Genomic DNA, 21,558 nt, shown 5'->3' on the forward strand with positions numbered 1-21,558 from the left:
CCAGAGGAACTCCCACACGGGGCGGGGCTGCAGAGCTGAGTGGGAGTGACGTAGCGCGAGAGTGTCGGTCACGTGGCTCGAGGCGGCGCAGGCTCCTTCCGGCTCCCCGGGGCCGGGCCGCAGAGACGAGCGAGACGCCCTGGCACATGCGCAGTAGTGCTCCACGTGAACGTCTGCGTTTCTCAGAGTTGAGGATGCCGCCCGAACGCAGGAACCGGACGAAACGAGACCGGAGAACCGGCACAATGCCGGGGAGAAAAGCCCGACCCGGGAGCGGTAACACGCCCGGAAAGGCCGCCCGTTCATCCCAACGGACACTGCCGGCCGGGACGAGCGCGGCCCCTAGCGCGGTGTCCGCGGCAGCGGCGGCGGCGGAGGAGGAGGAGAGCCGGCTCCGGCAGCGGAACCGCCTGACGCTGGAGTACGACAAGCCGTCCGCCGAGCGCTGCCTGGAGCAGCTTGTCTTCGGCGACGTCGAGGACGACGAGGACGCGCTGCTGCAGCGGCTGCGGAGCTCGCGGGTGAGGAAGGCTTGCTTGCCGAGCCGGCACTAGCGACGGCGCGGGGCGCGCGGCGGGAGGCGAGGCCCCGGGGGCGGAGCCTGGGGGGACCGGTGGCAGCGAGTGCTCAGGTGGGAGGGAGCGGCGACCACGGTCGCCGAGGGGCGCCGTGGCGCTCTTCTCTGGTTCTGGGCTGCGAGCTGGCGAGGGCGGGACGCTGCCTTTCTCCGCCCCAAAGGGGCTGCGACCCGCACTTCGCATCCAGCTGGCGCTCAGCTGCTGGCATGGTTTGCCGATGGTTATCTGCAAAGTACAGTCGCGCATCCCTGGGCTCTTACACCCTCTGCTGGAACCACAGGGGTGGCCGTTTGATCACCTGTCGCGACTCCGTGTGGTGGATGGAACCAATACGTGGGCAGAAGGCGTAAGGCTGCATTTTAATGACATTTCCGGGTGATACCCACGCCCAGCTTTTGAGATTGATCAGTGTATTCGTCTCTAACCTTGCTTTGGATGCTTACTGTTTGTATGGATTGCAAATCTTTGTGACTAATAATTTTCGTACTACTACTTTTGTTCTATATCTGGCCCCCTGGACTAAGGGTAGAGATACTGTAGAGACAGAGCAATGGAGAAATCCAAGAAGAACCCTTCTCTTGGAACTTGTGTTAGTTAGGTCGAAAGACGATAAAAGAGACAAGACTAGTAAAGTTGAAGTATATTGGTGGAGAGGAAAATTAAAACATTTGAGAAAGGGACTTAAATTTTCGTGAAGATGTCTTTTTAGATAGGGTAAGCAGACCTCCTCAACGGGAATATCAGCATTTGCTTAATTAACCCTCTGTGTGGGAGCTTTGATGGAGAGCTGCAGCAGCCTCCCTCAGGAGGTGGAGAACAGTTATGGTAGGAACTGTGGGACAGTTCTGTATCCAAAGGAATCCTTTGGAAGATCTAAAATCAGTAGTGCAGGTGGATTCTGCAGTTGGCACCTTGGACACTGTCCTGTGGGTTGGGAGAAAGCTCAAATTATTTAAAAAAAATTTTTTTTTCTCGAGTGCTAGGTTTAGGTTTTGAGTGTGGTATAAAGTTTAAAGAAGGTGGAGACAGAGCACATAGAACAAAAGCTAGTCGTTATGAGGATGTGAGACACAGACTGTGTTGTGTGGGATTCTAGCAGGCCCTGGGCTCTGTCATTGTTGAACTTTGACATTTGTTCTTTTCCCGTCCTTACCTTTTACCCTTGTCTGCTGCCATCTTTAGCTTTCAGTGTGCTTCTTTTCCCATCCTTGGCTGTTCCATCCTGCCTCGCCTGTCATGTTGCTTCTGATCTCCTTTTCTGCTTTCTCCTTCAGCATGTGCTGTGGTTGTATTCCATCACATTATTTCATCAGCGGACCAGGAAAGCAAACACATTCTACAGGCTATCTAAGTATGGGGGTGGGCATGTGCTAGCACCTTGTAGGAGAATCGCTGTGGTTTGAAGATGGTATCTCTCCGTAGGGTCAGCTACATGGAAGCTCAGATGACTCGGAAGTGGAAAATGAAGCCAAAGACAATCTTTCTCAGAAGAGGAAGCCAGTTTGGGTGGATGAAGATGATGAAGACGAGGAAATGTAAGTTAGCCATTCTGTTCAGAATCCCTTTGGACACTTAAAAAGTTAACTTGTAGATTTTTACAAACCACTGCCTTGGAAAGTATGATTATATGAAGAACCAAAACATTTGGCAACATAGGAGAAAGGTGGTTCATAATTCTGTATCTGAGAGAAAATTCCTCACTGTTACATTGCATAGGTCATTCCTGGTCTTGTGTGCAGGATAGACTGTTTAAATAATCATTTCAGTTACATCTCGGCTTCCTTCCTCACGGCATGGTTCCTGACCACCAAGGGCAAGTTTGGAATCTACCTCTTCATAAAATGAGTGTCAGGATGGTAGCTCTAGCAGAAGGCCATTGGATTAAATGATGCATAGAGCATTTCTAGCCTGGTGCCTGGAAGTGAGTAAAGGCTTCAGATAAAGCTAGCACACAGTATTTACTTTTTCTATGTAAAGCTTGTGTGTGTGTGTGTGTGTGTGTGTGTATTTTTTTTTTTTTTGGTGATTTTCAGACTTATTTAATTTGACAATAGGAAAACAACCCTTCTTAAATTGTGTTGAAGAAAATTGATGGTAGTTACATGTGTGTTTTATATATGCACTTATCTTTGTTTAGTAGATCTTAGTGTCTCAGATGTCTTACAGAATAAGATTTTCAGACTTTGACTTACTATAGATTAAACCCAGGTATGTGCTTGCTAAGGATAAACTTGCTATTAAGCTTTATTCCTTCTTGAAGCCCATGTTTTCTTTACCTTTTTTGTTTTTTGTTTTTTGTTTTTTGTTTTTGTTTTTTTTAAGACAGGGTCTCACTGTGTAGCCCTGGCTGTCTTGGAACTTTCTCTGTAGACCAGGCTGCCCTCAAACTCAGATATTGGCCTGCTTTTGTCTCTTAGGCGCTGGGGTTAAAGGCATGCACCACCATGCTTTTTTTCAGCCCACTTCTTTCATCTTTCTTGTGATTTTCAAGTTTTAGATAGTTAGAACTTTAAATCTCTTGGTTTATTGCTTTTACTTTTTTTTCAACTGTAAAATGCCATTTATTAGAAAGACTGTCGCTTGCCAATAAAATACAGACAGTATTTGCTTGCTTGGTTTTTTGTGCATTTGACTTGCCCAGGATATTTTTGGAGAGAGACTAGGTAATTCAGGATGAATTTTCTTGGATATCTCCAGAATGTATGAGAGACTCCAGAGGAAGAATGGGAAAGATATATAAGAAACACTCCACATCTTACACTATTTAACTTTAGTGTTTTAGTAAATGTTTTTTACAGAATAGTAAATGTTTTTTACAGAATACTAAAGGCAGCTCATTTAGTAATTATAGATTATTTAGAATATGTTTGTTCTTTACTTTATAGAGTCGACATGAAGAACAATCGATTTCGGAAAGATATAATGAAAAATGCCAGTGAAAGTAAACTTTCAAAAGAGAAACTTCAAAAGAGACTTAAAGAAGAGTAAGTATCCTTTCTCCTGTGATTTATTTACCAAGAGGCATATAAATAGCCATTTGTTTTTTTTTTTTTTTTTTTTTTTTTGCTTTGCTTTTATCTAAGAAACTAGTAGCCGACCAATTAATTCTCTTGGCTCTCATAGTTCACCAACATACTTACCTTCATTACTTTTTTTTTTTAGCATGATAATGATTTCACTATTCTTATTTTTAAAAGCTTTAACTCTTTACTGTGTATAAGAGGTCAACAGACAACTTTCCAGAGTCAGAAAGTTTTCTCTTTCCACCATATGGGTTCCAGGGATTGAATTTTAGTTCATTAGGCTTGGTGACAAGTGCTTTTATTACCTGCTCGTAGCCCAAAGGAGTCTTACCAGTCATTGCCTGGGCTGGCCTCAAACTCACTGTAGAGCTGAAGATGATCTTGAATTTTGATCATTCTGCCTTCATTTTCCAAGAGTTGGGATTACAGGTGTGTGGTGCCACACCTGTTTATGTGACGCTGGGGACTCAGCTTGAGCCCCGTGCATGTTGACTTTAGTAGTAAGGTTTAAATACAGTGTTTTTAGTTTTATTTTTTACTTTTGCATTTGTGACAGGGTTTCTCTATGTAGTCCTTAGCTGTCTTAGAGCTTGCTATATAGACCTGGCTTCCCTCAAACTCCTGCCTTTGCCTTCCTGGTGCTAGGATTAGTGTGTGTCACCATGCCTGGCCTAGTTAGTGTTTTATAAAAGTCCTTATGGGGATTGAAACTTACGGGCATGCTAAGAAAGCATTATACTGCTGCATTGTATTTCTGGCCCCACTCCTCTGTTTTGAGAGTCTCTTCCTAAGTTGACCAAGATGGCACCTTGAATTCCCTTTGTAGTTCTGGCAGGTTTCAGATTTAATATCCTCTTCCCCTAGTCTCTCAAAAGCAGTTGGCCTGTGCCATTGGTCCTGAGTGAGACCAGTGAATTTTTGTATATTCTAGTCATTTGTTTTCAGACATCTTCCTTTCAGACATGCTCTTTGTGTATCTCTGTCCTGGCATTGGTTTGTAACTATAAAGAGACAAACTACATAGTTCCAAATATCTAGGATGAGCTGGTAGGCGCAAATAGGATAGCTATGTAACTGAACATAAATTTAACAACAAATATGAATTGAGGCGTACTGTATCCAGTGCTGGTTTCTATGGGCAGAGGTTCCTGAGTTTCCAGTACAGAGAGCTTGGGGCTATTTTGTGTGTGTGTGTTCTTTTTTTTCCTAAAGGTGTTGATTTCGGAAGAATTTTTATATATACTCTTAAGGGTGCCAAAGGTTCAGTGGTGTTACTACAACACTTTGTTTTTCTTCTTAGATTCCAGCATGCCATGGGAGGAGTACCTGACTGGGCAGAGACTGGGAGCAAGCGGAGGACATCTTCAGATGGTGAGTGTTATGTTTTTAAGCTAGTGGGTCCCTTTCCATGTATTGTTTTTACTGGAGCTTTCTCAAGATTTTAAAAATGAAGTGTTTTAGATGAGCCTCCCTCATTTATGTTGGTTTTAAAGTCTGACATTTCTCTGAGTAAAGCCCTGTTTTTGATAGCATGGCCTTATTTAATACAGGTTGAGTATGATACTTGAAATGTTCTAGAATCTGAAACTTATAGAGCTCTCAAGTCTGAAATATCTGGAAAACTGACTTTTTGAAGCCCGGAGAGGGAAAGTATACATATGGAACTGTTTAACACACAGAATTATCAGAAGTACATTAAAATCACTTTCAGGCAACATGTACAAGGTATATATGAAATAAATGGATTCCATGTTTAGCTTTGGAAGGAAGATAGAGGATAAATGCATTTTTTTTCCTGTTTTGATAGGACTGTGTTGTTTTATGGCTTAATATTAAGGAAAAATAAGTGGTACTTGATTCAGAGCTCCTCCTGAGATTCCTTTAACTATTCTAACTGTCCACAGAGAAATGGGAGGTCATCAGAGCAGGTGTCAGACCAAGCCCAGATGATAACATAAAAACTACAGGTTTTAAGCTTAGCTGGTGTTATTAAATATTTTTTACTTTAAACTCTCGAGTTTAGACACTATAAATACAGATGGCTTAGTCAAGATCTGATTTGTTTAAAGAGTTGTAAAGTTTAGAATAACATTTAAAATCTGTTATATAACCTCAGACTTACATAGGAAGTGCTTAACATCTTTATATTGGTTTCACTAGGAAGAGATATATGATATGCATGCATGCTTCAGACAGGATTTGCTAGGAAACTGGGTGAGCTATGTAGACCAGATTGGCCTTGAGTTTAAAGAGATCTGCCTGCCTCTGCCTCTGGAGTGCTGGGATTAAAGGGTCAGATACCTGTAGTTTTCCTGTACTATATATACTCTGGATATTTTTGGCTCTGTCAGCTAATTTTGGGACATTGTTAAAAACATCCAGTAGAAGCTAAATTATAAGTACTGTGTTCTAGAATTTCATATTTTTTGTTTTTTTTGGGACAGAGTTTCATGTAGCTTATTCTGGTCCTGAACTCAGATGGCTTGTGGAAGCCTGTTCTCTCCTTCCACACTGTGGGTCCTGGGCATAAACTGGTAGGCTTGACGCCAGGTTCCTTACCCATGTAGCCATCCTGTTATACTTCCCTTGCTGAAGTGCTTATGCACAGTTGGCTGGCACTGCTCTTTTTTTCATGTGTGGTGTTAAGCTATCTCTGTTCTGTTGCTGTGTTATTTTATTTTATTTTTTGTTTTGTTTTTAATTGTGTTTTGCTTTACCATTTTCAGCTTTAAGGGTAGTTGAGGTTGTGAAGTTAGGATGGAAGTTGCATTTGGAAATAGAGAAGTTTGGGGTAGTAATGGGCCTTTGATTGACTCTAAAGATTAGCCTTGTGGGTTTGTCTGACTTAGATGAAAGTGAAGAGGATGAAGATGATTTGTTGCAAAGGACTGGGAATTTCATATCCACATCCACTTCTCTTCCAAGAGGAATCTTGAAGGTGAGAGTTCTTGAAATTGGGACCTATCCAGTTACTGACCTGTGACATCCAGTGTGCTTCTATATGAGTATGGGTACTCCTTGTATGTGGGGATAGTGTTTTGCCTGTTATTTTGCTGTAATAAATATTCTTAGGTTTTTCTTTTCTTTTGCAGTAATGATAGTTATATAAGCATGAGCTACTTTAGTACATATAGGGGCCCTATAGGTTTCTTTTCATTTCTACACTTTCTGCTTCCATATCAGTCAGCCTGCTTCATGGGCTCTTCATGTCCACTGAACCTTATTCTGTGAACTATTCTTGACATAGTAATACTAGAGGGAGCTTTTATTTAATTATCCGTGTATGTCAGGAATATGAGCGCACATACTTTCAGCCAAAAGGGGCATTAGATCACTGGAGCTAGAGTTATAGGCAGCTGTGCACTATTTGATATGTGGACTGGGAACTGAACTTGGGTCCTCTACAGGAGCACTGTGTACTCTTAACCACTGAGCCATTTCTCTAGGCCTTAGAGGGAGCTTTTAAAAATAGTTTCAGGTCCTATCACTTTTACTTCTTGAAATCTTGTGTATTTTTATCATAGTGTACAGTGTCCTTCATGGTCTTTCTCATGCCCATCTCCTCACCTTCATATCAGACCTTTTTTATTCTTCATGAAATGTTGTTCCTCGGGTCCACACAGACCTTTGTGTTTGTTAAACAAACTGGGTCCTTTCTTGCCTTTGAACCTGTACCTTGCTTTCTTCTGTCTGCTTTCTTTAAGCACTTTGGAAGGACATTTACCCCCAGTGCTTTGTTAAACTTGCACCAAAGTTTGTTTACATTCATTAATTGTAGCAACCTGTGCTTCCTAGCTCAGTGCTTCAGCTAATTATCTGTCAAATTAACAGAACTATATGATAAACACGTTTTTGTAAAATGGTATGTTTATGGAGATGGGGTAGCCAGAGTAGTAGTCTATATGGTAAGTTAACAATTAGACAAGAATGCTGCTCTCCCACTCAATCCCCATTGTTGTATTACTTGAAGTTGAAGCACCTCTAGTACTAGTACTATGCCTCTGACTGCCACACTTGTACTGTCACATACATGTCCATGTTCACACATCATTCACATCCACAATAAAAATAAGTGAAAATAAGAAATAAATGAAGCCAATTCTTTTAAAAGAAAGTAATAAAATTTAATTTCAGTAATTCTGAACACAGGCAATGTGTAATTTGTTCTTAGATGAAATTTTAGTATATATGTGTACCTTCAAAACAAGAGGCAACTGAGAAAGTCCAAGTGCTGTAAGAGATTGCTGTCATTTTAAATTAGCTGCACATGTCCTTGAGAGGTATTGGACTGTATAACTGTGGGGCCAGTGACATAGAACCTATTGCAATAGGTGTTTAACATTTCTCTACAAGTGCCAGTCTCTTAACCAAAATAGATATGTCTTTGGGGCAGTACTGTATACTAGTACTTAAAAATGCTTAGTATATTTAGACTTTCATGTGTAGGAAGGTGTATCAGACTGATGATAACCATGACAAAAAGAAGGAACATTTACTTTGCATTTCAGACTCCCTTCCCAGAGACAGGATTTTCTTGTGTAGCCCTGACTGTCCTGGAGTTACCTCTAGAGCCTGCCTCTGCTTGGGTTAAAGGTGTGGATCACCACACCCAGCTCCAGTTTCAGAGTTCATGGTCTGTTGGTATGTTTGTTTCTGGGGTGTGGTAAGGCAGAACATCTTTGAGGGCAAAGAGGAGTTAAGTTGGTTACCTCCTAGTGGCAGGAAGCAGAGAGAAAAGAGGTCAGGAACAAAAGTATAGTTTTAGGGACATTCAGAGAACTTTCCTGCAGCTAGGCCTTTCCTCGAAGGTTTCCAGCCCCTTCTGTTATCTTCACACATGTCTGGAGGGCATTTCTTGTTCAGAGCTTAACAAATGGACTTAACCCTTCACTTCAGAGACAGTGCAGATGGAGTCTGTGTAGTAGTGACTTAACTGGTGCCAGAGCCATGGTCCTGATTACTGTTCAGTTCTGCATTGCAAACAACATTGTTTTCTTTTTCTTTAAGCCAGCAGTTCTCAGCCTTCCTAATGTCATGACCCTTTAATATAGTTCCTCATCTGTATTCGATCCCAGGTGTGTGTGGGGGTGACAGACAGGCATGTTATATGACCCCCCAACCATAAAATTATTTTTGTTGCTACTTCATAACTGTAAATTTGCTATTGTTATGAATTACAATATAAATATCTGATTCATGACCGCTATGAAAGGGTTGTTCACCCCTAAAGCCATAACCCACAGGTGGAGAGTACTGCTTTAAGTGGTGCTAACCCACTTGATTTGATAAAATTCCAGCCTTTTATTTCCACAGATGAAGAACTGCCGGCCTGCCAATGCTGAACGGCCTACCACTGCTCGGATCTCATCAGTACAGTTCCATCCTGGAGCACAGGTGGTGATGGTCTCTGGGGTAGATAATGCTATCTCATTGTTTCAGGTATGGATTTTTAAATGAAGTCTTGTAGTAAAGTGTACACTGCCAGAATACAGGGTCTGTGGAAATAATCAAAAGAAACATTTGTACTTCTTACAGGTTGATGGCAAAACAAACCCTAAAATCCAGAGCATCTATTTGGAAAAGTTTCCAATCTTTAAGGCTTGTTTCAGTGCTAATGGAGAAGAGGTTTTAGCCACAAGTATGCATAGCAAGGTTCTTTATGTCTATGATATGCTAGCTGGGAAGTTAATTCCTGTACATCAAGTGAGAGGTAAGACTTCTGTTGAATACACAGTTGGTCATCTTTATCTTAACCTTTCTCTCAACCTGAATTTACTAGTATTTATAAGTATTTTCGATCCCAGGTGTGTGTGTGGGTGACAGACAGGCAGACAGTCTCACTGAGTATCCCTCATTGCCCTCAGATTCACGGATTCACGGGCCTCTGCCTCCCAAGCCCTGGGATTAAGGCATGTGCCAGTGCCATCACACCCAGCTAGCTCTCTATGGGATTCTTAAAAGTAAGCATTTGTTTAGTTAATAGTATTTTACAATTGCTTTCTGTTGAGGAACTATGCCTGTATGAGGCCATTGAACTGACTTGTTAAACACTTAGAGTAAGTTCATAATTTGCATGTATACATTTTTTTCTAGACCACTTGGCTTTATTTGTACTCATTTTGTTTGTTTTGTTTTTTGTTTTTTTGAGACAGGGTTTCTCTGTGTAGTCCTGGCTATGGCTGTCCTGGAACTCACTTTGTAGGCCAGCCTGTGCCTCCCAAGTGCTGGGATTAAAGGCTGGGATTAAAGGTGTGCCCACCGCTGCCCTGCTCATTTGCATTTGTTAATTAATTGATTTTTTCTTTGCTTATTATTTTTATTTATTTTGTGTTAGGGACCAAACCTTTTATGCTTGTAGGCTAGGATTCTACTTAAACCTTTGCCCTGATACTCTATTAAAGTTTTTTTTAGGGGCAGGGTGTGGTTGTTGTGCACACCTTTAATCCCAGCACTTGGGAGGTAGAGGCAGGTAGATCTCTGTTAGTTGAAGGTTAGCTTGGTCTACAGTGCAAGTCCAGGATAGCCAAGGCTACACAGAAACCTGTCCTATTGCACTTGTGTGGCTATATTCATGTTAATGGACAGTGAATAAGACCAAACTAAATAGACATTTGTGTTTATCTTCAGTGTTTCTAGTCTGTTCTCCCCTGTTTCCTGACACCTTTAATTATCCTTTCCAAATTGGTTCTTTGTGAAATCCCAGCAGTTGTGGTTTGGATTTTTGTAGATTTGACTCTACATTTCCCACTGCATTAGGTAACATTTCCTGGTCAGTGAATGTTCTTTTTTTTTTGTTGTTTGTTTGTTTTGTTTTGTTTTTGTTTTTTGTTTTTTGTTTTTTCGAGACAGGGTTTCTCTGTATAGCCCTGGCTGTCCTGGAACTCACTCTGTAGACCAGGCTGACCTCGAACTCAGAAATCTACCTGCCTCTGCCTCCCAAGTGCTGGGTTTAAAGGCGTGCGCCACCACTGCCTGGCGTGAATGTTCTTTATTGAAAAGCCTAAACCAACTTATATTAAAACAAAATTGTTTTGGCAGCTACTGTATTTGCAGTTCTCAGTATCCATGATGCAAAACCATCTCTTAAGTCCAGTTCTAAGGGATCCAACTCCCTTTTCTGGCCTCCATGGGCACTGCACACACATACATGTAGGCAAAACACTCATAAACACCGAAGAACCACAACAAAACCAAAGCTGGCCTGCAGGATTGCTTAGCAGATAAAAGTGCTGCTGGCTGCCCAGGTCAGTGACCGGGTTCTGTCTTCATACCTCATGATAGGAGACAGAAAAGGAAAGAAAAGTCTGCTGTACTTAAGGAATTTGTTTTTGCTGTGTTGAGGCTTTATCTCAGGGCCTTGATCCTGCTAGGCAGGTGTCTTACCATTGAGGACTATCACCAGCCCTATGAAACTGCTTGTTTGAACAATGAAAATAGAATTGATTCAGATTTATGTTCCATTAACCTGTCAGGCTTATAGCTTAAGCAGTTAGAGGTGGTTGGAGGAACCTGGGCCAGTTCCTCTAGAAGGTCCAATCAGTGTTGCTTTAGCAGCTTGGATTAGCAATTTGGGTTTTTGACTAGGCAGCATGTTTGCACGGTATAGAAATCTAGCATATAGTTTGTCATACCTAAAATCCCTGTACTTGAGGCACGAAGGTCAAAGTCATCCATGGCTACAAACTGATTTAAAGGCTGCCTTGGACTTGAACACCCTCAACCCCATTGTGTACAAATGAGTGATAATGGGAAAGTCTGTTCTGCTCCTTCTCCCTGGCTTTCTCCTTGCCTTCCCTTGAGTAAGCCATTTGTACCCATTTTTATGTGTCCTTTCTATTAGACTATAATGAGTGACTTGGCTCTTATTCTGATAGGGTCACTGTGAAGGGATATGTCTCTTTAAATGGGTGAGGAGACTTTCAGCTATATGTGTGCCATTTCAAGAAGCTAATCAATTCCTAAATGCACTTTAAAGTTAGGAGTGTGTGCTTTTAAAGTAAAAATAAAAGATTATTTTCCCATTCATCATAGGTGGCAACCAGATATTTTGACTGTCTCTAATAGCAATGGATTTCCTTTCCATTAATGGACTGTGTATAAAAAACCACTCCAGTCCTTTTGGTTAAAGTTGCCTTTGTTTGGTAGACTGATTTGTTTACTGTTTAGAGAACTGATTCTCTGGCTTACAGCTGAACTGTTGAATGCTAACCAAGATGAAGTTTACCAGGCATTTTGAAATGAATTTCTGTTTGGGGTCTTTTTGATGTACATTCAATCAGATTTATTCAGAGCTTGTGTTTTGCTTACTTTGTAAACATTTTAAAAGGTAAGGGAATTTAATTGTTATTAAAGGGTAGGTAGAGTTCTTAAAAGTCACTAAATCTTGATTGTTTCATCTCATTTCTTAGGTTTGAAAGAGAAAAGAGTGAAGCGATTTGAAGTCTCCCCTGATGGATCCTTCTTGCTCATAAGCGGCATTGCTGGGTTTTCTCATTTGCTATCAATGAAGGTGAAGCATGTAGCCTCTTCATGTTGTTTTTCAGTCTGTAGAAGGCTAGGGTTAAGGATAGTCTTGAACTTTAACTCAATGTGAGTTTTGTTTTTGTTTTTATTTTTGTTTTTGAGACAGGGTTTTGCTATATAGCCTTGGCTGGCCTTCAACTTAATAGAGATCCACTTATTTGTGGCTCAGAGTAATAAAATTAAAGGCTTGTACTAGGACAGCTGGCATTCAATGTGTTCTTAAATCTACTCAAGTAGAACTTTGGGAGAAGTTATGGGCAGTTGGGGGATACTTCCAACTAAGAAAAATAGACTCAGGGCTGGAGAGATGGCTTAGTGGTTAAGAGCACTGGCCACTCTTGCATAGGACCTGAGTTCAGTTCTCAGTACCCATGTGCTGGTTTTCAATCATCTGTAACTCTAAATCTAGAGGATTTGTTGCCCTCTTCTGGCTTCTGTGCACAACAGAAACAAATGTGAACAGACGTTGCAGATAATACAGCTATACAAATAAAATTAATAAAAATTAGAATCAAATACTTTTGGCAGATAGATATCAGCCTTCTAATATCTGATAAATAATTACTCTTTTAGACCAAAGAACTGATAGGTAGCATGAAGATTAATGGACGAATTGCGGCATCTACATTCTCTTCAGATAGTAAGAGGATATATAACACTTCTGGTAAGTTTGAATATATTTGTGTTTCAAGTTTTATTTAAAAAGAGCTGCATAGTTTTCTATGTATTGTTATAGTAAGAAAATCAAATATATTTAGTATTCATTTTTTGTCATTGATAGGTGAGTTAAGAACTAATAATGGTGGAGAATTAGTACTACATTTGATATATAGTATTAGCGTGCTTGCTGCATATACACACTTAGTTCAGTGTGGGAAGAGTTTTAAGGAGATAGTTAAAACAATTTTATTGAATTCTCATTGGGAACATGAGTTGTATGTAGAAGGTCAAACCTTGGAGCAGAATCTACAGAAATGGAATGGATGAGAGGGAGTGAGGAGCCATCTTTGAGGGGAATGTGAGTATTAGATGCATAATAGGATGAGAAAGTGCTGTAGGCACAAGAAAAGGGATTGATCGGTTTTAGGAGTTAGATGGCCTTTCCATCATGGAGATATTTGTGGTCTCTGTATTTAATATCTTTTTTTTTTTTTTTAATCTTGCAGTCTTAGTTAGGGTTTCTATGGCTGTGATGAAACACGCAAGACCAAAAGCAAGTTGGGAAGGAAAGGGTTTATTTGGCTTACCCTTCCAAATCATAGTCCATCACTGGAAGAAGTCAGGACAGGAACTCAAGCAGAGCTGGAACTTGGAGGCAGGAGCTGAAGCAGAGGCCATGGAGGAGTGCTGCTTACTGGCTTGCTTTTCCTGGCTTGCTCAGTCTGCTTTCTTATAGAACCACCAGCCTGGGGATGGCACCACCCACACTGGGTGAGAAAATACCCTAGTGCTGGATCTCATGGAGGTGTTTTCTTCAAGTGAGGCTTTTTTTTTCTCTGACTCCAGCTTGTGTTAAATTGACACACAAATCCAGCAGTACACTTGCTGACATATTAGTTCTCCAATTTAATCTGTGCTCATTGCTCACCTTTGATAGTCTTAATCGACAATGACTTGAAACAAACTGTATTTCAGTCACAAACTTTTTGTGGTCTGGATCAGTTTATCATCATTAAAAGTCTGCTTATGTAGATTGTGTACCCTTATAACAGTCACACTAATGCTTGTTGGTATTACTTTCCTTTTCATATGCTTGCTCCAGTTATTTATTTGAGTGGAATATAGCACCTTTGTTCAACTCAAATTTTTGATTTTTTAAAAAAATTTTAAACCTAAGAATACTGTTTTTTTGAATGATTGATGAACTTGTGCATATATTTGAAATGTTTTTAGTTTTCTGCAAATAGGGTTTAGTTCCTTGTACTATTAAAGAGTGACTAAAATGGTACGTTTACTTGCATTTTAAATTTAAGCAAGATTAGCTGAACCCTTCTTTGGCTTTTACTTTCAGGGAATGGAGAAGTTTATGTGTGGGATGTGAATTCAAGGAAGTGCATTAACAGATTTCTTGATGAAGGCAGTTTATATGGATTAAGCATTGCTGTGTCAAAGAATGGACAGTATGTGGCTTGTGGGTAAGAGAATCTCATTGTGCTAATGAGAGGATGTTTAGCAGTTAAATATAGTAGATAGTACATGACTTTACAAAAATGTGAAATCAGTCATCCTAGCTGAGCCTTTTGTTTTGTAAAATTGTCTTGATGTATAATTAATATTGGCAGTTTGTCAGCTTTTTGGCAAAAAAGACGCCAGACTACCTTAAATTGTAATCTGTTTTCCTGAATATATACTCATTTGATCACAGCAAGGGTTCCATCTCTTAATTTAGCTTCTTGCCATTGAGGAGGTGCAATAATACAACTCTGGGTTTAATTTTCTAAGTCCTTTAGCTATGTGTAGTGTAATCTTTGGAGATAACCATTTATTGGTATGGTAGGTGTCTTAGTCATTGTTCTTTGCTGTGTAGACACACCATGACTTTGGCACCTCTTATCAAAGAAAGCATTCCATTTGGACTTGGCTGTGGTTTAAGAATTTAGTCCATTATTGTTAGGGCAGGGAGGGAGCAGTGGTAGCAGGCAGGCTGCCGCGATGCTGGAGAATTAGCTGAAAGTTCTACATCCGGATCCACAGGCAGCAGCAGGAAGGGAGAGGAGGGGCCGTTGGGCCTGACTTGGGCTTTTGAAACTTTAAAGCACACACACACAGTAACACAGTTCCTCTAACAAGGCTACACTTACTCTAGCTAGGCCATACCTTCTAAGCCTTCTCAAGTTGTACCTACTGCCATCTGATGACTAGGCATTCAAATATATGAGCCTGTGGGGGCCATTTTTATTTAAACTACCACAGTAGGCATTTAAAAATATCTTCTAAAATCTGTTATTGGGCCAGGTGGTGGCCTGGTCTACAGAGTGAGTTCTAGGACAGCCAGGGCTATACAGAGAAACCCTGTCTTGAAAAAAACCAAATCCAAAAAAAAAAAAAAAAGATTAAAAAAAAATCTGTTATTGGTTATTAGTAGAAGCAAAATGGTTTATACTTTAGAAATGATCTTATCTCCCTACCTGATTTCTACATATGTAGGTGGAAGGAGGAGCAATTGCATAGTTAGTGGTAGTTCCAAACTAACTTACAAGATTATGTCGTCTAATTTTGTTGGTACAGGATATTATGTTTGACTTCAGTCCAAACAATAATTAAGCTGTAAAGAAATTACAGTTCCAATTTCAAGCCCTGGAGTGGGGCAGTAGTGGGGGTGGGGGGATGGGGAATGGGGTTGGTCTAGCTGATAGAAATATAGAATACTTTTTCAACATTAAAATTGGGGGAGGTACTTGTAAATATCCCCAGGAAGTTTGGGCCTGGAAGTCAAGTTCATAGGATACAAACTGAGCTGGAAAATCTGGTGACAACTTCAGCATGGGTGGATGTGCCTTAGGATACTGACAGGTAGCTCTCAGTGTGCGTGCCTGATGATCTTTTACATGTGGCCAATGTCCAGGCTTGCTGGTGCTGGCTTCTAATCTCAGATATGAGAAAGATGAAGCTGGAGAGTCCTAAGTCCCAAGGCCAGCCTGGCAACAGTGAGAACCCTATACCAAGAAAAAAAAAATTGAAGAAAAGCAAAAGGGCCGGAGGTACACGTTTAGCATTTATGTGAATATATGTAAGAATGGCCTCAGGTTCAATCCCCAGTACTGCAGGACGACAGAAACCGAGCAGTGGGAAGTATTCAAAGTTAGGCAATAGGTGCTGTGCGAGAGTGCTTGTCTTAGTTTCTGAGTTTATCTTGTTCCACAAGTACATAGCAGAGTGGATATTTGATACATTCTTGATTTATGAAAGTAAAATGAAGATTCTGTACTTTGTTCAGATTTGTAGCTAGACCTACAATTGACAAGCTGCTCAGGCAGACTGAAGCTATGCTGATAGAGTGATTTGTTGTGCTTTGACTTCGTCAGCCATTGTGCTCTTTACATGTTAATTTCCACAATCACCAGTGTGTGTTCTTCTAGGTTGCAGAAGTTTTTTTTGTTTTAAATCTGTTTTATTTCCTTTCCTTTTTTCAGTTCTAAGAGTGGAGTAGTAAACATATACAATCAAGATTCCTGCCTCCAACAAACAAACCCAAAGCCAATAAAAGCTATAATGAACCTGGTTACTGGTGTTACTTCTTTGGCCTTCAATCCTACCACAGAAATCTTGGCGGTGGCTTCCAGAAAAATGAAAGACGCTGTCAGATTGGTAATGACTCCTTTTCCCTCTTTCTTTTATCTTTGTAATTTAAAATTTCATGTTGAAACAATGAGTGATAACAGAAAAGTGGTGTGTAGCTTATTCTAAGAAGTGACTTCTTGCCTGTAGGTGGGGTTTAGTTGGTAGAGTGCTTCCCTATCAGGCCCTGGGTTCAATCCCCATAACCAAAACAAATTGGGAATGGTGACACATGTTCATAATCAAGGCTATCCTTGGCTATGTAGTGAATTGGAAGTTGGCCTAGTATACATAAAAACCCTATCTTAAAGCCCAGACCAACAGCAACAAAGTGCTCAGAAGTTTCATAAAGATATTAGTTGGGAGCTTTTGGGTTCAACTAGTCATTGCATTAGTGAATATGGTCATCAAATTTTGCAGTGTCTATTCTGTTGGAAATTCTGAGCTGTCTATTGTCAGACTAAAGTTACAGTCCTCATTTTCAGAGGTTTCTTCTAACATATAAATTAAGGGACATACTTAAGGCAAGCACTTAATTGCCAATCTCTTAATTTGTAAAGGCCTGTGGCTGCAGTGGAGTGGAGGCAGTTCTTAGACGGTGAGCTGAGTTGAGTCACCATAAGCAAAGGCGCTGTCACTCACAGAGCTAGCGCCGGCAGCCAGGGATGTGGAGTGCCTTGGCCGGGAACCACCCGGTTCTCATGTAATGGAAAGACACAGGACCTGGAATTTGGCTATATTTATGGATTTATTACAGCCATAGGATACTAAGCAGGATCACCAAAGGGAAGAGCTACACAGGTAAAGTGTGGGGCAACCTGGGAGTGTCCCCGTAGAGTTGTACAGGATGCATGTGATAGCCTCCAGCTGGCCTCAGGACCACATTAACTGTTTTGGGGTCAACCTTAGAGTTCAGTTTAAATGGCACCCACATACCTGGAAGTTTCCTGCTCCTCAGAACTAGTTTCTTCATTTAACAATTATTTGCTCTTAGACTCAGGTATATAGATTCTGTCTAACTCTGAGTAGCAATTTTGTGTTATGCTACTGTTATGTGAAGACAGGCAGTTTGTGTTTTGCAAAGACTTTTTTTTTTTTTTTGGTATAGAATAGAGTTTATTCAGGGCAGAGGATGGGAGTTAGAGAGGCAGAGAGAGAGAGAAGAGAAGAGAGAGAGAGAGAAGAGAGTAGAGAAGTGGAGGGCCGGCCATGACCACTTGGAGAGCGGGGGAGGGGAGGAGAGCCCAAGAGGGGCAGAGAGGTGAGAGTGCCAAGAGCAATGAGAGAGCACAAAGACTTATTTTTAAACTTCATTGTGTATGAACTTAGATGATAGTGTGTATCTTATGAAGATTTACAAAGAACTCTTTTAAGCAATTCTATGTTGGTAGCAGCCCTTTAGAGGATTTGTTTATCCAAAGTCAACAGTTAGTAAAGGGCAGAATTGTAATTTCAGACTTTATACTCATTTGTTGATACAAGGTTGCAGGTAGACTAGGCTAACCTTGAATTCCTGATCTCTTGCCTCCATGTCTCAAATGCAGGGATTATAGGCATCCTTGTTACTCTGTGTAACACAGTTGTATAAGGCAGTATGAGTGGGCAAAGAAGCAGCTAAGCTCCTGCCTATGTTATACAGACATAACTACCTAGAGCCCATGGGCCATGTGTGTCCAATGATAGCTTGGACCTGTACCCTAACCCCTAACCCAACACTGAGAGAGGAAAAAGTAGCTGTAGTAATAGTTACACCAAACTGAAAAATGTAGAATATTTAAAATGGATTGAAGACCACTGACAAATCCCCAATAATCATAAAACAGAAAATGTAGAGTGCTGTCAAGTTTTAACAAATCAAAAATAAAAACCAAAAAAAAAAAAAAAAAAAAACCCAGAAATTTCACAGTGATGAAGAATTTAAGGAAACAAAGTTAGAGATGACATGGTAGGTAAAGCCTTTGCCATTCAAGTGTGAAACCCTGAATTCAAATCCCCAGAGCCCATTCCAAACTCAGTGTGGGATGAGATGTGGATGCAGGAGAATCTGTGGTGTGAGCTTCTGTCTCTAACAAGGTAGAAGGCAAGGACTGACACTGACCTCCATGCAAATTGCTCACCTACACTCACACATGAACCACCACCACCACACACACACACACACACCCTAGTCACATGGACATTTGGCCATATTTGTGGAGCAGTGCTTCATGTATGCCATAGTCAAGTGATCTCTGTGATTTTTATCAAGATAGGATGAAAAAAATTTCGGAAAGAAAAAGTTCCTAGTTTTTGTAATTTAAGGCATTTTATGATCTCCCACAGGTTCATCTTCCTTCCTGTACAGTCTTTTCTAACTTTCCAGTTTTTAAAAAGAGTACTGTTTCTCGTGTTCAAACCATGGATTTTTCTCCCAGAAGTGGATACTTTGCCTTAGGGAATGAGCAGGGCAAGGCCCTGATGTATAGGTAAGTCTTACTTATATTTAAAAGTCAGATCTCTAATAAGCTGCTTTTGAAAGTGTGAAGAGAATATGTATTCTTAATTTTACAGTTAAATAAATAATTTATTCTTTTAATTTATTGCATGTTCAAGCCTGACTCTCATTATCTAACTTCATTATTCTCCCACCAATGTGTCACTGGCAGAAAAATTCACACAAGGAATTAAAATTTGTGTGTGTGTGTGTGTGTGTGTGTGTGTATTGTATAATAGTTATTGGTTTTCCCCAGTAAGCTTTGATTTTTTTTTTATAGAATACTAATCATCAAGGAAAAGTAACCACTTTAACAATACTATTAATTTTTTAGTTGTTTGAGAGATTGACTTTTGTTGAGTTGACAGTCACTTTTTAATCTACTAGATTTAAGTGAATTTTTTTTTAAAAAGGGATGTTTCTGTTCTTGGAGCTGTAAGCTATAAATAAGGGTGTTAGTCACAAAGAGGTCCAAAAATTAGGTCATCTATCTGTGTTTCTCTTTTTTACCCAAATACATGCTTTAAAACAGGCATAAGCAAAATTTAATTGCACCATCACTAAAATAGGTTGACAGGTGGATATATTCAAGGGGAACTGAAACTTTGAGTAGGAACCTATCCTGAAATGACAGCCCCTTGCCCTTGTGTCAGATACTAGTGCTGCACAGAGCCCTGTGTTTGTGTGTGCATGCTCCAGGGAGTGCTGCAGGCTGAAGGAAAGGAGGAACGGAAATGGATTTTAAAGATAGTTATGAAATGAAAATAGAGCAGACTATGGGTTAAATTGCTACCTATTATGAAATGAGAATGAGCTATACCAGGGTAATTTTGTCAGTCTCACTTCAGATTAGTTTGGGATCAAGCTCAGATTTTACTAAAAAGAGGAGCTCTGTGAGAGCTTCTTTGATTTTCTTTAAGCCCCAGAAGCATTGTGTTTTTCACATTGTGCTCTAGAATGAAACTGTCTGCACTGTGCTAGGGGTTTGGAGTGACAGCCCTTGGAGTTAGTGTGGCTGATGAGGTACTTTGTCAGTCCCAGTTTGATCCTTTGGAGCCATCATAGCAGTTTATGATGTAAGGATCTAAACACATCCGCTTGTTGAGAATGACTGGAATCAACCCCCACCCCCCAAACCCCTACCGCCATCTTTCTAAGTGCTGCTCCATGATCAGATTTAACTACCCTGTGGGTATTTAAACAGTTATCTTTTGCTTTTTCAGGTTGCATCATTATTCAGACTTCTGAAGATTTTTTTTTTTGAAGTAAGAAAATTCTGTTTTAAAATAAATACCATGGGTTTTAGGGTTGTAACATTGATGCATTTGGTTAGAGGCACCTTATTGACTTAGCTCTGTCTCTTTGCCAAGTCAGCTTTACATCTTTAGAGGAGTAGGGTGCAAATAGATCAGGAGCTGTCTTACTGACCTGAACCTTCCTTGGGAATTTCTAATCCCAGTCACAATGATCTGAAGTCACATTTTTAATATTGTATTCAGTAATTGTCACCAATGAACATGTTATAAACATGTAACCCACAAAGAGAGATGAATTGACACAACTACCAACTTGTGTGAACTCAAACTCTTTCACTCGGTGATTAAGTAGTTTACCCTGTTGCACAGAGCTCAAGAATAAAATAGATCTTTGCTGGTCACTGTTTAAAACAGGGTATGTTTCCTGTGGCTACAGCTTAGACCTGACACCAGGGATCTTGACACTGAATTTTGCAATTAATCTTTTTACCACAACTGTGATAGATTTCTTAGATTTATGAATGTTGAAGAAGAGCCTGTGAGAGTACTGATAAGTTTTAATCAGAGAAAAGGATTTGTAAGCCCGGCAGCGGTGGTGGTGCACGTCTGCAATCCCAGCATTTGGGAGGCAGAGGCAGGTGGATTTCTGAGTTCGAGGCCAGCCTGGTCTACAGAGTGAGTTCCAGGACAGCCAGGGCTACACAGAGAAACCCTGTCTTGAAGAAAACAAATCCAAAAAAACAAACAAAAGAAAAAAACAAACAAACAAAAAAAGGATTTGTAAAGATAGAAGGATCTTGAGCAAAGTTAAGAAAGCATTCTAGCTATCTTGTCTCTCAAAAATATAGTGGCAGAACATGTTGCTTGTGAAAACTAGCAGTTGTAAGTGAGCTTGTGTAACTTTTTCTATTCTTTTTCAGATCCAGTTGAAAAATCCCATCTCAGTACATCCAGAAGTTTCCAAGTGTGTATGATAATATATGATTAATGATTAGTAGAATTTGCTTAAATTAGCATCAGTGTCTTAATAAATGTATAACTTTGTTTGATAATAAGTGTACTTGATTTTTTTTTTATCTTTATACACAGGAATGTGATTTGTATGCATTTTCTTTAAAACTAAATGTGAGAAATGGAAACCTGTCTGTAATAATACAGGTGAATATTTTCATTAATATTCCTCCTGCACACAGATTTCTTTTTTTGGGTTGGGGGGCAGGCTCTCTATGTAACTCTGGCTGTCTTTGAACTTGCTATATAGACCAGGCTGGCTTCTCAGAGATTGAAAGAGGAACTTGAAAAAGGTCAGAGGCTGAGTTAGATTTCTCAGGTCCCCCTCACAAAGAGGAGGGGGAGACTGACCTTTGGCCACCTACCTCATACCTAACAACCAATTAGTTTGAATGTAACACTGTTCTGAATTCAAC

General features: G+C 40.3%; 1 protein-coding gene across 1 annotated transcript; it reads left to right on the forward strand.

The window, feature by feature from the left end:
* The first annotated feature begins 60 nt into the window (after window positions 1-60).
* Window positions 61-21,182, forward strand: Utp18 (UTP18 small subunit processome component). The gene is made up of 14 exons (XM_052197544.1): window positions 61-521; window positions 2,001-2,113; window positions 3,464-3,562; window positions 4,902-4,972; window positions 6,451-6,539; window positions 8,915-9,040; window positions 9,137-9,311; window positions 12,010-12,110; window positions 12,698-12,788; window positions 14,136-14,259; window positions 16,258-16,432; window positions 18,725-18,867; window positions 20,099-20,140; window positions 21,052-21,182. Exons 1-13 carry the CDS (start codon window positions 147-149, stop codon window positions 20,121-20,123), a joined length of 1,707 nt encoding a protein of 568 aa, XP_052053504.1. The 5' UTR covers window positions 61-146; the 3' UTR covers window positions 20,124-20,140; window positions 21,052-21,182.
* Window positions 21,183-21,558: the final 376 nt, after the last annotated feature.

This window comes from Apodemus sylvaticus, chromosome 10, assembly GCF_947179515.1.
Source record: "Apodemus sylvaticus chromosome 10, mApoSyl1.1, whole genome shotgun sequence".
NCBI lineage: Eukaryota > Metazoa > Chordata > Mammalia > Rodentia > Muridae > Apodemus > Apodemus sylvaticus.